The sequence below is a fragment of the Musa acuminata genome, chromosome BXJ3-5 (assembly GCF_036884655.1).
Source record: "Musa acuminata AAA Group cultivar baxijiao chromosome BXJ3-5, Cavendish_Baxijiao_AAA, whole genome shotgun sequence".
Lineage (NCBI taxonomy): Eukaryota > Viridiplantae > Streptophyta > Magnoliopsida > Zingiberales > Musaceae > Musa > Musa acuminata.
The window spans coordinates 43,738,291-43,754,144 of NC_088353.1; the positions used below are offsets into that span (position 1 = coordinate 43,738,291).

Sequence of the window (15,854 nt, forward strand, 5' to 3'; positions counted from 1 at the left end):
ATACATGTGATCTAACACCTCAAGTTGTAACACCTAATGTCCGGTGTGGAGCAGTAATAAACATTTTTGGATTACTAGTTTAGGTTTAATAAATTAGCTATCGTGTATATGTTCATGTCTTTTATTTTTAATATAATACTTGTATATGTTCGTATGTTTTATTTTTATTCATATTTTACATAGGGTTGTAGTAGGCTTAATAATCCCAATTTAGTTGACTTTTGTGGTTATTTCAGGCTTATAAACACAAGTTATGTACAGTCATTACGTCGAGGCAAAATTGTCTAGAAATAAGTCATCCAAATAATTATTTTAGGGGTTTTCTAGCTCTACAAGGTGGTACGGAATGTCAGCCAGTATAACACCTAGGAGCTGCCCAGGTGGCACATGACTAGATGGGCATTTGGAGTAGTGTTTAGGGCTGGATTACTACATTGTTCTATGGTAGTGTCATGTAGGCATTTGCAGGGACTTTCGACTATAGTGAACTACCTTAGATTATTTCTCATGTAATCGTTCAGATCCTTCAAAGTCTATGTTTATAATTTGCATTATCTATCAAGTATTCGTTGAAATTGCTACTTATGGATTCTAAGTTAAACGCTTTTTCTAACCCGTCTTTTTTGTATATCACAAGAGGTTTCGGGAAGGTTGACCCTTTAGGGATGGATACGCAGAAGTGCCGCACAACTTAGGGATAGCTACCTAAGTCCATGACAAATTATATTATAGTGGAATAGGCACACTTAAAAATACTTGGTATAAAAATGTGAGAGACCAAGCTAGGTGGCGTTGAGAGCAGCCAACACGCATAACCATTTGCGAGAAACAAGTGTTGAGACGTAGGGAAAGGAGTTGCTTAGAAGAGTAAGCATCTGAAATTGACATTCAAAGGAATAGCTAACCCTTTGCCCGAGAGGCATCACGAGGACAAGCGAGCTGGGAATAACATAACATACAAAAGTTGGGATGGTTGAATTCGAGCTACGACTCGATATGGTAACCAAACTTAATGATACTTAAGGTAAGTGAGGTGTTTAGCAAAGGATGAGATCGTGCAAAGTGAGGTGAGTTGCTCAACGATCGAAAGAGTTATGCAAAACTCACAGAGGTGAGGAGAATTGTTAATTCAAAAAATTCGGTACCCATGCAAAGGCTTGTATGTACATAATGGGCTGTCTATGTCTATAACCATCCCAAGGCAATTAAAACTTTGACGTTATGGAACATTAAAACTTTTCCTTCAACATGGGGAGGATACGTCTAGAGAAGGCTAAAATGTGTAGCAAGTTCAATATATTACTAGGCCTTGAGGAGAATAGCAGGGGTTGTATTGACGAAGAGTCGTAATTTAGTAAGTTTGTTTATAGGGATAGAATAGTGCATAGTTTGTTTAGCATGGTTGAGTAGTTTAAGAGGATAATGGTCTCCAAAACTTTTGGAGGGAAAAATACGAAAAATTACTCCAATAAGAGAGATATCCAAGAGGGATAAGTCTCAATTTGTGAGATGGAGAATCATATATAACAAACTATACATGTTGAGGAGGGGTACCAAGACAATAACTCTACAAAGCTCAACAAACCGAGTGAACGACGATGAGTCATCACATGATCTCACACGTAATGTGTTTGGGAATGCATTGCATGATCAAGTGGGGGAGTGGTCCAAGATAACAACAAACGAAGACACTTAGAATCGATATGAAAATCAGACTCAACAGAGTATTAACCCGTGGAATAATAGGTGTGAAGGTCATACTCAACTCAATACAAAATGAGGAGTAGAGATGAAGGGCATGAAGTTTATCCAACAAAGATTCAAAATGCAATAGGGATTCACTGGGAAGCGACATAGTGCAATGGACCGTGATGAAACAATTTGAGCCAATGCAACATATGAAAAAAAATTTTACCTTCTTAACTCATAAAGAGAATGAACAAAATAGAATATCCCGTATCTCTTAATTATCTAACAAAAAGTTCAAAAATAATATGAAAAAGGCACAAATGGCAAGCATGAAGTAAGAGTACGGCGACCATCAGACCGCCGGCAACGCCGTCATTCCCACTTGGTTTGAATCGTACCCGTGTGCTTGAAGTCAACTATCAAGGCCGAGCTTCCATCCATCCTCCTCACCACAAACCTCTCCACCAACACGTAGCACCCAAATTTCTTCCACGGGCTCACCCCTCCGTACTCCTCCGACCTCTCCACCTTCACTTCACCACCGACCCACCCTCCCCTCCCCTGCTCCCACCTCATTCTCTCCCATACCGGGGAGCTCAGCCCCACCCTCTCTCCCTCCAAATCAAGCGGCTTGTACCACACCACGGCGTCCTGTCCACCTGCGCCGTCTCGCGTCGCCTCCACGCCACCCAACACCGCGCCCTCCGCCCCAACAGTAGCCTTGACTTCCACGGTCCTCCGATCGCCATACAAGTTCTCGCACGCGAACACCTGTTCCCAGCGCTGCTCGAGGGTGATATCGTAGAAAGCCGAGCGCTCCATTTGACGCCGCAGGCTATCTCCTTCCTTCACGAACACGCAGGGGGCGTACCACCTCCCCACGACCAAACCAGCACCACCTGCGCCTGATATCGGCAACTCCAACGCGGGCGTGCGGGCACGAAGGGCTTTGTCGAGCCCCCAGGCGTCGGTCAAGTCGAAGTCCGTGTGCTTCGAAGCATAAAGCTCCCAGTACTTACTCCTCAGTGGCCATGGAGCGAACCCATCCGGAGCTACGGACTGCGCGGTGAACCTGCCTCTATTGCAGACGATCTCCACCTGCTGGTAGATGTCCCTGTGATCGAACTCTCTCGGCTTGACATCGTTGACGCTCCGGCAGAAGCAGCATGTGGTCATGTCTTCCTCCAGGGAGCATGTATACGCTTTCCTGCACATACAGTCGAAATCCAACCGACATTGTTGTGAGAAAACTACGGGAGGGAGGGAAGGAGATCGAGAGAGGTGCGCCACCCTTTCTTTTTGCCCTTTGCGACGATGACGTAGTAGTGATTGGAGGAGAGCGATTTGTCGAGGACGGGGATGAACAGGGCCGGCAACTGCCATGTGTGAGAGCCCTCCGTGTAGGTGATGGTGAGGATCCTGTTCTGGGGGAAGGGGAGCTCTCGAACCCTCGTGTCTTCACAGAGCCCCCAGCAGCATGAGGGGTTTGGTTCAGCTCCCTCGTCCTGGAGAAGCAGATAGCCTGAGTTGGGCCCTGCCGGTGGTGGTGGTTGAATGGCGGCAGCACCAGCAGAGTTCTTGAAGACGGAGAGCGGCCTCGTCGTGAACATCTCCTCGGCCCTGGTTGTTCCCGGAGATGAGGTTTGTGGAGGTGAAGATGGCTCTGGTACTGCTACTAATACACCAAGATCTCGCGTTTTTTCTCCGATATTTCACAGCAGATCTTTCAAATCTTTCGTCTGTTATGGAAATATCTGGCTGTGGCTTGTTGGTCAAGATGTCGTCCATTGATGAAATCTTCTAAGAAGCTGACCTTTGGTAGCTGATAACAATGCCGTGGCGCTGTGAGGAAGCGACAGAGATCTGTCGGCATCATATTTAATGCTTCTTTTTCTGAAAATATTGACATCTAACCTTACAATTTGAGTCATCGTAGCATAAGATGATTGCTTCTCGTCTTCATCTTCGTATCAGAGAGGTTCTATCTGCATCTTCGTGGAGATGGTTCCCAAACAATCAACCGCAAGACAGCTTCGAAGAAAGAAATCGGTTCACCATTCATTAAAGCAACATGGAGAGCTTCCTAACAACTGCTAAAAGAAGAAATAGTAAAAGGTCAGCTTCTTTTGCTTGCGAGGTCATCGTTATACGGTCCGAGAGAGAGGGAGAGACAGAGAGAGAGAAGCCTAGACAAAACCAAAGAGATGATGATAAGGTTCGAAAAGTCCGCGTACTTGATATGAGGTGATGGCAGTCACTGGCAGCGCCATGCGTTCAACAACATACCGGAGGATGCGCTCATCTCTCTCCGTGTGATCGGAGCGTTGACCAGCTTCCCTCCGAGTTGCGTCTGAGAAGCTGCGGAGATCACAGAACCTGCACCAAACTAATGGTAGAAGATAAGCCACCACATTAAAGACCTGCTTGTTTGTAGTTCCAGCAGTCTCTCATCTTCACATGGAGCTCATAGTGCCGGAGTCACGATCGACGAGTCTTAGCATCCTAAAATCCGAAACATGACAGCTGAAATAATATTCAACAATGTTCAATGTAAAGCAGTATCGAACCTCCCTTGGATAGACCGTAAAATGATGAAATAATATTCAACAATGTTCAATGTAAAGAATTGTTGCTGCAACGAAAAATCCAACAACTAATTTGTCAAAGAGGTTACCACAAGAAAGTAAAGAAAGCTCATGAAATTGATGAGGCAGATAATAGAAAACTCTTATTTCCTCATATTTCTTGAGGATGCCAGCTATATATTTTGAGCAACTAAAATCCTCATCTAAAAGAATTATTTTTGAAGTAATAAGAACTAATTTATTGACATACTTTTCTATTTTGGAAAAGAAATACAAACCCTTCCTGCATCATTGGTCCAGCCACACAGGAAAAACATCAAAAACACACAACACCTCTGCTAGCACAACCTTACTATAATCTCCAAAAGAACACTCATCCATTTGTTAATAAACTAAAGGAATCCTTATGCTTTCACTCAAATGTCCCAAATAACAATGAACAAATAATAGATTTCACAGATATAACAACATGAAAACAAATAAAGAGAAGTTGAAACTGTTTGTGTGTAGGAATTACTCTTTCTTTTTTTATTCTTTATTTGATTATAAAATCTGAAAAAAATGATTGATGCCTTTTTTTAAAGTTACTGCTCCAAAGTTCTGAAGCTAGACTTTTTTTTTTAAGAATACAACCTTTTGAAATTTAGAAACTTAAAGATGCAATGATAAGGAATCCTAAACACTGGATCACCTCCAAAGTTCTGAAGTTATGAAGCTAAATCTTTTCTATAAGAAGACAACCTTTTGTGATTTAACTGAAAGATACAATAATGAGGATTCCTACAATGAAGACATTGGATCACCCATAAAATATTATTATTATTATAAGTGAGATCTTGCGATAAACTGTCAAAGTCTTTATCGAAAAAAAAAAGATAACCTTATAAGATTAACACTATGACCCATTATATAGATTAAATAAAAAAAGAAAAGATTAACACAATTGTATTATCAGAATTCGACATGATTTACATGTAAAAAAGTAACCTTATAAGAAATTGTGACGTGGTGTACTGTACAGTCTTTACATGTATTATCAGAACAAGCATAGGAAGTCTTTATCTTAAAAAATAGAAAAGTAGTTAGATATGTTCTCCATTGTTCCTCCGTGCGAAAACAAGTTCAGTCATCCTCAAGCAGCCAAAATGTTTTTTTTTTGTCTCTCATAGATTATATTATCCTTCACACTCTCAATTAAAGTGGTTCAGGGACAGTAGTTCAGAAACACATCCACAACACAACCTATTAATTCTCTTAATTTAGAGGTATATTGACTAATCATTTATCTCGAAATTGAAGATTATTTGTGTGTAAAAAGTTATTAATTCACGAAGCATTCAGTCGAACACTTTGAGCTCATATCGGGAGACGTGAACTTTCTGCTGATCCGAAAGTCACCTATCACATATTAGAACCCTACAGTTCCAGTAATGCTACAACATAAGTGTTGATTTCACATGGATTTGATCGCGGGAAAGAACAAGAACGCACCACCAAGATTCAAGCCATTCGAAATCAAGAAAGCTGAAAAGGCAAGAACACCACACCACCACCTCTTCTTTGCGATATAAGATGCACGAACACATAATCTTGAGAAAGGCAAGGAACATGGGGAGGCGAAGAAAGGGACGGACCTGCCTGGTTCTTCTCGGTGAGACCGGACACGATCCACCGCCGTCGTGTCCGCATCGGCCCCTCCACCCTGGATCGAGGCACAGGAGCAGACCGATCTGACCGCGATCGCGGATAAGCCGCACGCCACATCAGTCTGGGGGCACCCTAATCCCCGGAGAGTACCCACGCCTCGGGAGCCCACAAAGCCCTCCCATTCTCCCACATCCAAATGTGGCTTGGAGCCACCGTCACCCTCCCTCATCGACGTTCCATCGTCCCAATTTACTTAGGTCATTCTCCTCGATGCCAGCGCATTCTTGGAAGACGATAGCTTTAAGCATTGAGCTGCGCTGCACATGCATCTCACGTGATACGTTTTCTTCTATTTGGAACAAGATGCTAGTGGACTCATGTTGGTTTGATTTGGTTCATTTCGATTGGACCCGGTTCAGATCGACCGGTTGGATCCAATCTGATGGCTATGATTCTTTCAGATTCTACTAATGTAGTGATGAGAAATCTTTCTTTATCCATTATTTTCATTGTATTACTCCACCAAATACAATTTTGACCAGTCAATGCTTAAACAGACCAATCATCTCCATCGATATATGCATTGCTTTAGCAAATCAGGATTAGAAAAAGAGCATTATTATATGATGTAAGCACATTGACTCGCCTGTAAAGGTTTCATCGAGAAGTACTCGGCCATTCATATTGCCCGAGAGAAGAAGCAGCAGCCACCATTTTCGTGTGATCATCACACTATAAGAGGTCTAAGGTAGTACAGATCCGTAAACTTATGAGCCGTAGAAGGAGCAGTAGCCATACACCGACTTCCCATCTCCATCTCGTCTTCTTCATCAGTGTGAGGAGGACGAGTATGGCGCCCTCATTTGAGACTTTCCATGAGTGGCAGCACAGGATGAGTGAGAGAGTATATGTGTACGGGAAGAGCCTATAGGACTAGGCGTACTTACGGCGGCAAATGAGCATGGTGATGCAGATTCTCATGATGTACAGCTTCCCCTTCTGTTGCCTCACCATCCTTCTCCACTTCTGCAGCCTCTCCATCCTCCGCCAGTTCATGCTGAACTCTCCGAGGAAGACAATAAACAGAAGCAGCAGCATGATGGCGATATATATAGCCGAAAAGAAAGGAGAGAGACAGAGAGAGGAACCTTTCCCCATCTCTTGTCCATGATCTGTTCCTTGCACTCGGCTGTGGCTCAGGTTGGTGATCATCTACAGATTCTACTCCTAGTCGCTGTCCGAGGATTGGTGTATGCCAAGGGCGTGCAAGACGATTTTGGACCGGAGCATCGAGGGACCCTCTGACTGCCAGCTTCATCCCGTGTTCACGTGCTACCTTTCTCGCATCTTCGTCGGTCCTTTTCGCTGCCGCATGAAGCCAAACCGATCGTTGCCGCCACCGAGGAACATGAATGAGTTTTGACTTCTGAGCTACAGAGAGACAAAGAGAGAAGGAAGTCGGGTATGCAGCGAACGAGGTTGAAGAAGCATTGGAATATGATGCCTTCTGGCGCAAGTAACGCATGCATGTTTGTCTATGTTGGTCGTATATATCCCGAGAAGGGTTGCAATGAGAGTTACTAAGCTTCACGTAATTGTCATTTGTGCCTATCAATCAAAGCAATCTGTAGAACTTCAAGAAAATATCAAGAACTGCACCTGTGACCACTGATGTTGATAGACTTTTGACTGCTATTTGGATTAGGGTATTGTTTCGGATCAAGCTCAATTATTATAAGAACAGATTCATGTCGAGGACATAGAATGATTGAGATATTATTATATCTTCAAATTTTACATGTTCATCCTCAACTATACAAATATATATATTATATATTATATATGTAATCATATATCTGGACTGCTAATTATAGATCATGATCATCCTTTTAGATGCATGGGTGGATCTGATCGGGTGATGGGCCCACCTACTGTTCCACTGCTGCGACCGGTGGGTCGACGACGCGGTACGAGTTCGGATTGGACCCCACCAGCTCCTGTGTGATGGATTAGGTGTGGGTCCCGGGCCATGTGAAGGCCGTGGGGTGACTCGTGGCTTTGTCCGAAGAGTGAGACTTGGGTGGCCTACAATTATATTTGGTGCAAAATAAAAAAGAAAATATTAATAAAAGAGGGAAATTTTGGAGAATTAGATTTTGATTGTTCGATGATATGGTTATAATTTTATATTGAGATATTCTTTGTGATATGATAGATATCAAATTGACTTAATTCGAACATTTTGAACTAAATTATATATATATCAAACATTGCATATCTATTTGGATGGATGATTGATTCTATGGGTTATTAATGGATATACAATATCAATAATTGAGTAATGACAGTGGTACGACCTCATTTAAAGACTAATTAAAATCTTTTGTTTTGGGGTTACAAAGAATGTTTGATAAGGATTCAATGATGATTTATTAACATATCAATCAATATTTGATTCTATCACATCATCATCATCATCAAGTAATAATCATGAAAATACATATGACCATATCCACTGTTTTGCATGTAAATCTAGAGGTGAGATAACACACAAAATATCGCTCAATCAGCATACATATGTGTGTGTATATATATACATAGAGAGAGAGAGAGAGAGAGAGAGAGAGAGAGAGAGATGGATAGATGTGACGCAGTCTGGAAATTGGATCCACACAAGTCTTGGTTGAGTTATTTTGGTGGCATGTCAATGTCTAATGGATGTTCATACATTGATAAGTTCCTTTTGTATGCTCGACAAAGAGTATAACTCTCTCTTTATAATATATTCTAAGTAAACTTAATTTGCTAAACTATAATTAGGGTGTGCGTTAATTTGAATGAAATCACATCTAGAAAATTAGATACACAAGAATAATTTATTCAGATTAAAAATTCAGTAGAATTATTACTCATTGCAGCTTCAGAATAGGCTGATGCTGGGCTGCCTCGGACCTGAATCCAACATAAAATCCAGCCCATGTCATATCTCCAATTAGAACCGTGACTGAACAAAGCCATAGATGCCAACATTCTCTTTCATCCCATCGTCAACCTCATTGCAGCAACAACCAATGATGATGAGGGAGATGTTGTCCAATTCATTTCCTTTGACTAGCAATCGTTGTTCTTCAATGATAATTCTAAGTTTATCCAATTAATTATATTACTTATATTCATTAAAATATGATAACATTAGATTGAGGGTCCCAAAACTTAGTTGAAGAGTTTGATAATATTATGAAATTAAAAAAAGCATATTTATCAATATAAATTTTGATGATCGAATTCTCGAAAAAAGTTCTTAAGTTTTAAATTTTTTCGCAAAGCATTATATCATTTTATCATTATCTTTGCTAAACCACCGTTGTCACTTTTGGTCGTTGGTCGCTCCGAGACACCCCTTCCCCCTCCCCCTCCCAGAAATCGATCGCAAGTGAGAAATGATGGGGAGTGACTTACCCATGCTAATAACCTCCATTGTCAATTCGGTGGGATTCGATGGGGATCACTATGCCTTCGTCACGAGGCAATCGATGTGACGGAGAGGGACAACCAACTAAACAATGGTGTTGTCTAAGGGTTGGACAAAGGTGATGATCGATAAGAATAGAATGATCATTTAAAAATTCTTTCGGTCATTAATCTAATTTTGAGTATATATATATATATATATATATATATATATATATATATATATATATATATATATATATATATATATATAAGAGAAAGAAGGGTAAAATGGTAAAAAAAAGGATGAGAAAAAAAAAAGAGGAGTGCAAACTGGTTAGAGAAGCACGAACAATAACAGAGAAGAGGTCTACCTCAGCACACGTAATGCTCCGTTCCACCTCCACCCCCTTCACCACCATGCCCTCCCCGTCATCCTCCTCGACCAAGCCCATCAAGCGCCCATCCACGGCCTCCCACGGCGGCCCCGGCGGCAGCCTCCACCATAGCCTTACCCCGAGCATCGGCATCTGTGCCTCCTGCAAGAGGTCGCCGTCTGCCGCCACCCTTGACCTCCTCATCCTCCTTCTCGTCCTCTTCTCCTGCGCCTTCCTCATCGTCTCCTCCCTCGCCCACCTCGCCCGCTCCCTCACCGCCGTCCTTCCCCCCGCCCCCGCTTTCTTCGCCCCCTTCCGCGACGCTCCCTACCCTTACCTCGCTGGCCTCCTCCTTTTCCTCGTCGTCTCCCTTGCCGCCGCCCATCTCTCCTGCCTCCGCCCCTGCCCCCTCCCCTGGTCCTCCCGTCGCCGCTGCGGCAACCCCCGCTGCCGAGGACTCAAGAAGGCCCTCGAGTTCGACGTCCAGCTGCAGACCGAGGAGTGCATCCGCTCGCCGGACCCCGCGCAATCCGCCGCATGGAAGGAGATCGACGATCTCCCCTGGAAGGGCGGCCAGCAGGGGAACAATCCCGACTACGAGTGCCTGCGTGCGGAGCTCAGGAGGATGGCGCCACCCAACGGCCGAGCTGTGTTGCTCTTCCGCTCCCGATGCGGATGCCCTCTGGCGAAGCTGGAGGCCTGGGGACCCAAGCGGGGCCGGCGGCACAAGAAGTGAGCTCCCTTAACCTTTTTCTCGCTCTAGCCCTTGTCTGATATCCTGCCCTCTTTCATTTTGTGATCCTCGAGATAGAGTATTGAAACTCGTAGATCCAGTTTGCTTAGTTGACATAAACGATGAAAAGAGCAATTGCTCTCATTAATTCTCAAGTATAGGTGAGTGGGTTGTCTATGGCTGATGGATCGATCATAGGGAATGAATGCTATTTGGTGAAAGTGAGCAAGTAAAACGTTGGATCACTCCCCTTGGACAAGGGGGTTTTCCAAAAAAGCAGAATTGGAAGTGGAAGGAAATTGCATTAAGCTATAACCCGGAGAAGGGACCTATTTCCAGGCGATCAGATCGCGTAGATAAAGAAGAAATTCTGAGGATTGGTATCGATCACGTATTTGAGCATGACCATGTATTAGAAGCTGGCGTTTTTCCATCCCTGGTAACAAATTATTTCTTTTTTCCTTTTCTAAATTGATTTCCTTTTGGACATAATAGACAATAAACTAAAGAACATAACCTTAGCTTTACAAAGACTAATTATCAAGAAAGTAACAGGAATGACAATTTTGAGATGGATGTTCCATTGCTTGCAAGACTTGGTGAAATAAGCTGAAAGTATATTAACATATAAGTACTTCTATGAATTTTTCCTTTGTAATTCTGACATAGATGATAGAGGACACCATGTCGGATTTGAACTGAGAATTAGATGCTGGTTTCATGTCTGTCTTTGTGGAATTTGTGTCTTTATAGGCAAAATTTACGAAAATGTCATGGATGTTATATAGACCCATTTGGAACTAAAATGATGGGGTCTCGGATGCCTTCTGTTCTAGATATTTTCTGATTGTTTAGCTTAAGGGAATTCAGTGGATTATCAGAAAGTATTCACTGTTTCTAGAGCACATGCCTCCTCTTAGTAATAATTACTAGATCTAGAGATTTCATGCTGTAATGGTATGCTTATGATCTAAAGCATGATACTGGAAGTGGAAGCAATGTTGCATGTATTTGAATGGAAGAGTCGGATTAGGACCTGCACGTCAGTTTTTGGCTTCATAATAGGTAAAGGTAAGGTCTGAAACCAATACAACATGGTACTATTGAATCTATGTTTGCCTGGACTTCATAATAGTCCAAGATTGCAGCTTGGACTAGTTTGCTTGCAAAATAACTCCCAACTTAAAAATTCAGGATTTGCATCGGGAATGTAAAATGACTTCCAAATGAAAAGCTCAGAAGTTCTTTTGTAAGCTGCATGTGGGATGTTGAGGGATATGGAACGGCATCACAATTCATTACTCATCAGGGTTCATCTGCTCATCCTCCACCATGACACTCATCAGTAATGATGGCTTGTTTGATTCCCTTCCCTTTGTCCTTCCCTGCTCCCTTATTCTCTTTTTGCTCTTCTCCATCCTACCCCTTTCTTCTTACACCTGTCACACTCTCCTCCTCCCTTTTCCCTCCCTCCTGCTTGAGCACCAATCCCACCTCAAGCTATCCTCCCTCTCTCCTCTCTCCACGTCGACCTAATCAATTTACGAGGGGGAGTTTAATCACCTAATTTATAGAGTTTTCATATGCATTCTTTATAAAGACAGCCAAATAGCTAAGTTGCAAATCTGAGTTCCACATGCAACAAATCAAACAGTGTTGTTGCAAACCCTCACAAGACCAGAAAATTTCAACAGTAATGTATTTTTAGCTATTGCAACTGCAATTTTTTTGCAGTTTGTAGTCTTACATGTTCTTACAAACTCTTTCAAGTCTAATTTAAAATGTAACATTTTAAAAATTTCACAGATATTTTGTATTAAAGGTTTGATAATTAATGAGAGGAAAAAAACTATATCATGTTTTTTTGGTCTCTTTGGCTACTTATTTGATGAGAGCTAACACTTATTATACTAATTTGCAATTTTGGTTCTCAAAATAACTGGTTCTCAAAATGACACTAATTATACTATATGGATACTTTTCTGCGGTTGAAATTCCATCAGGGATGATGGCCAAAAGCTAGGTTAATCTGGATGCCAAAGACTACCATGCATTCCTCATTACTTTTGACGGTCTTCTTTGGCATTTTTTCTTTGCCCAACATATTGACTCGAATTTGCTGGGCTTCCTCATCGAAAAGAAAAAAATATATATCTGACCTTCCTTATTGTTAAGTTAAATGGTTGTTTCTTGACATATCTGCAACTACCCTAAACTATTCATCAATCTACTTATTCTCGAGTGGTGTTACCCACAAATTTGAGAATGCAGTTCTCTTATTGTAAACCATCTATGGTTATCCTCTCAGCTACACTAACTTTTTAGTGTGTGCTGCTTCCTGACAACTACAAACATTTAGATCATAAAACATAAACCATTTTCTCGTATTATGTGAACATTATGTTCTTTAATATGCCCCTTTTTACTGCATATTGTACAAGATCAAGGAAGGTTTTTTTTTGTTTTGCTGTTCGAAAGTTTGCCAATCATTGTATTATGTAGCCATTGTATACAATGCTTTTGCCTTCTTTATGCTAAGAGTGGTGTCAATTATGTAGATAATGACAGGACAATATGGATGTTACACAAAAAAATCAGTGATCAGCTACACTTAGATTGCTATTGAGTTGATTGATTCAGTCAGGATTAAAAGCAATCCACACAAAGATTGTGGTTAAGTAAAGAATAAAATTATGAGAAAAAAGAAGTAGAAGTATTGGAACTGATGGGATAGCATACAGGGCCAATGACTATAGCTTGATTACACACATCACCCTGGTCCTTATCTCAATTGGTCGTCTACTTAGAGAGACTGATATATACACTTTGTTGCTCTGGCTAGCGTGCTTTGAGCTTTGAAGTTTGTTGAATCAGGTTGCTTTTGGATAGGATTTAGTTGGTTGCATGCTAAAAACTGAAACTCAAAATTATCTTAGCTTTACCCAGATGAGCCTAAACAAACTGGCTGGATTTGGTTTCATCCATTTTCAGAACTTCAGTTTTTTCTTTGTTTGTAGGAAGACACTTAACACGTGTATCTTCACTCATTTTTTCTTCTCCAAAAGTTGTTCCTTGCATCAAATTAGTGAGATACTTAGCATTGGGTTTTCAGCTGCTTATATTTTCAGTCATGGTATGGAAATTGAAGATCCCAAGATTCATCATCTGATTATTGGCGGAAATCTGTAGTATGTAAACCTATATTTATATGATTCATATTACATTATATTTATGTCTGCACATGAATGTAGATGTTGTCAAATGGACAAATAGATTGAGCCCGTATTATTCAAGAAATAATAATGTTTGTTAGCTATTTAGTTGTATTTTTTTCTTGTTTAACCAGTAAATTGTATTATTGATTATCCTTATTAAGAGGAGCCTTAAGTTATTCTTTATTTTTCTTAGTTAATAATGAAATCATTCAAGTTGTCTATATCACTTAAAATGTCTCTTTTTAGGGGAATAACGCCTGATATTAGAAACACTTGCTTTTTCTCCATGTCATTGTTAAATCCTTTTGTTAATCCTAATTCCTTGGTTAATTTCACCTCTCTTTCTAAAAGCCTCCTCATGATCATCATAATTGCAACTATATACATAGAACTTTTATGCACAAGTCTTCTCTTTTATGTGAACAACCTCTCCAAAGATGAACTTGATGCAACTTTTAGCCAATAAATTGATCCTTGTTACAAAAATTGTGTTGTTTCTATTATCGAAGGGCTATCAACTTCTTGACAGCGATACAACTTGAAAGTGAATTGTATTTGAATGACAAATACAAAAGAGGGTAGGAACTTAAATTGCCTCTGGGCATGGTGTTCCTTGCTTAGATCGATCGAACTTTTGAAAATTGTTGCAAGAAAATTTATAATTAGCATAGAATTAATTTTTCGAGGGCGAGCCCTGGTGCAAAGGTAAGGTTGCTCCTTTGCGACCTAAAAGACCAAGATTCGAGTCACGAAAACAATCTCTTTATTAGCCTTCCCCAAACCCCGCATTGGCTGGAGTCTCGTGTATTGGGTACATCCATTTTTATAAAATTAATTTCTTTTAGTTCTCCAGCAACATAGGACTCCTGATGAAATAATTTTGCTGTCTTAAGTTTGTTGATTCTTTAGATAGGTTATCATAGCCCTTTATTCTTTTTCCAATGTTCCTGAATTATTATTGATTCTTGTAATTATTCGGTTTGATAAAACACTGATCCATTTTTGTAATAATTCAATTCATGAACTGAGAACAGGTAAAACAATATCTTAATCATAGATTAATTTTTCTTAGTGACTTCAGAATTTTCATTGTGAGATCGATGAGCTTATGATCCTTGTAATGACTCATTGAAACCTTAAATTCTTCCTAGTCATGTCCTCATTTATTCTTCTGTTATTGTCATCCGAAGTTCCTCAGCACAACTCTCTTGCTTTGGGCGAATTCAGCAGTCCTACAAACGAGTTTTCTAACTTTAGTTGTCGGTCATGACAAATCTGTAAAATAACTGTTTTGCTGCTCCGTGTTTTCAGAAGAGGAACTTATTGACTGAAGGCAAAATCTGAACTTCCTAAATGATTTTTTTTAGTATGATAATTAGTGCATGTTTGAATATTATAGGATCATGGGAAGATTTTCTCATCGTGTAAAGTTCAAACACCTCGTAAGAAAATTGAAATCCTTTCTATAAATCTAGCCGACATGGTATCCTTCAGCAGTTGGTATTTATCTTTCTATGCTTCACATTGCTTTTCCACAGGAAACTAAATTGTCTCATTTAAGTTTGATTGCATCGAATCATCGTTGTTTCTATTGCTGCTCCGAACTGACATCACGATTGTTATAGGGTGCCGGCAAACTTGGCCATCGAGGGAGGAGATCGGTGATTACCGCCCAGGACTCGTCCACCACCATACCCGTTACCTGGTCACAAACTTATACTCTCAACTCTGATCATGTCTAAATCAAAGACGACCAAAGCAGGGATTCCTGTCATCCTATAATGTTCATCCGGCATAGGATATTCTTCATCCAGATTGTTGTGGTACATAAATCCATGCAACTTGATGCATAATAAATTACATTTGCAGTATTTGCTTGCCTCTCAAATTCCATCATTTCCATGCTTAATCCTTAGCTCCTATTTTTCTGTCTGATGTTTCCATTTTGCTGCTGAGATGGTATTTTACATTCCATAACAATGATTTGAATCCATACTCATTGCTTTCACGGCCCTAAAATGACATGTTTGCCCCTCCAAAATATTAAATTACTCTCATTAGCACCCTTCCAAAATACTCAATCATTATTGATTGTAATTCTTAATGAGGTCGATAAATATATTAAAGTTTTGCTCATAAAAGTATTTTTTTTATCATT

General features: G+C 40.6%; 2 protein-coding genes across 8 annotated transcripts; one reads left to right on the forward strand and one right to left on the reverse strand.

The window, feature by feature from the left end:
- Positions 1-1,899: 1,899 nt before the first annotated feature.
- On the reverse strand, positions 1,900-6,183 carry LOC103986259 (uncharacterized). 7 transcript variants are annotated; one of them, XM_065152726.1, is made up of 5 exons: positions 5,909-6,183; positions 3,924-4,065; positions 3,604-3,779; positions 2,980-3,511; positions 1,900-2,896 (listed from the first exon to the last, which is right to left on the reverse strand). In XM_065152726.1, the coding sequence occupies exons 4-5, from the start codon at positions 3,297-3,299 to the stop codon at positions 2,062-2,064; spliced, it is 1,155 nt and encodes a 384-aa protein (XP_065008798.1). In that variant the 5' UTR covers positions 3,300-3,511; positions 3,604-3,779; positions 3,924-4,065; positions 5,909-6,183; the 3' UTR covers positions 1,900-2,061. The 7 variants fall into 7 exon arrangements, with proteins under 7 accessions (XP_065008798.1, XP_065008797.1, XP_065008799.1 ...); XM_065152725.1 differs by having other exon boundaries at positions 3,924-4,191; XM_065152727.1 differs by having other exon boundaries at positions 3,609-3,779; positions 3,924-4,212.
- A 3,536-nt stretch (positions 6,184-9,719) lies between these two features.
- LOC135638953 (uncharacterized protein At5g19025-like) lies at positions 9,720-15,519 on the forward strand. Its single transcript, XM_065152573.1, has 2 exons — positions 9,720-10,480; positions 15,322-15,519. Exons 1-2 carry the CDS (start codon positions 9,759-9,761, stop codon positions 15,359-15,361), a joined length of 762 nt encoding a protein of 253 aa, XP_065008645.1. The 5' UTR covers positions 9,720-9,758; the 3' UTR covers positions 15,362-15,519.
- Positions 15,520-15,854: the final 335 nt, after the last annotated feature.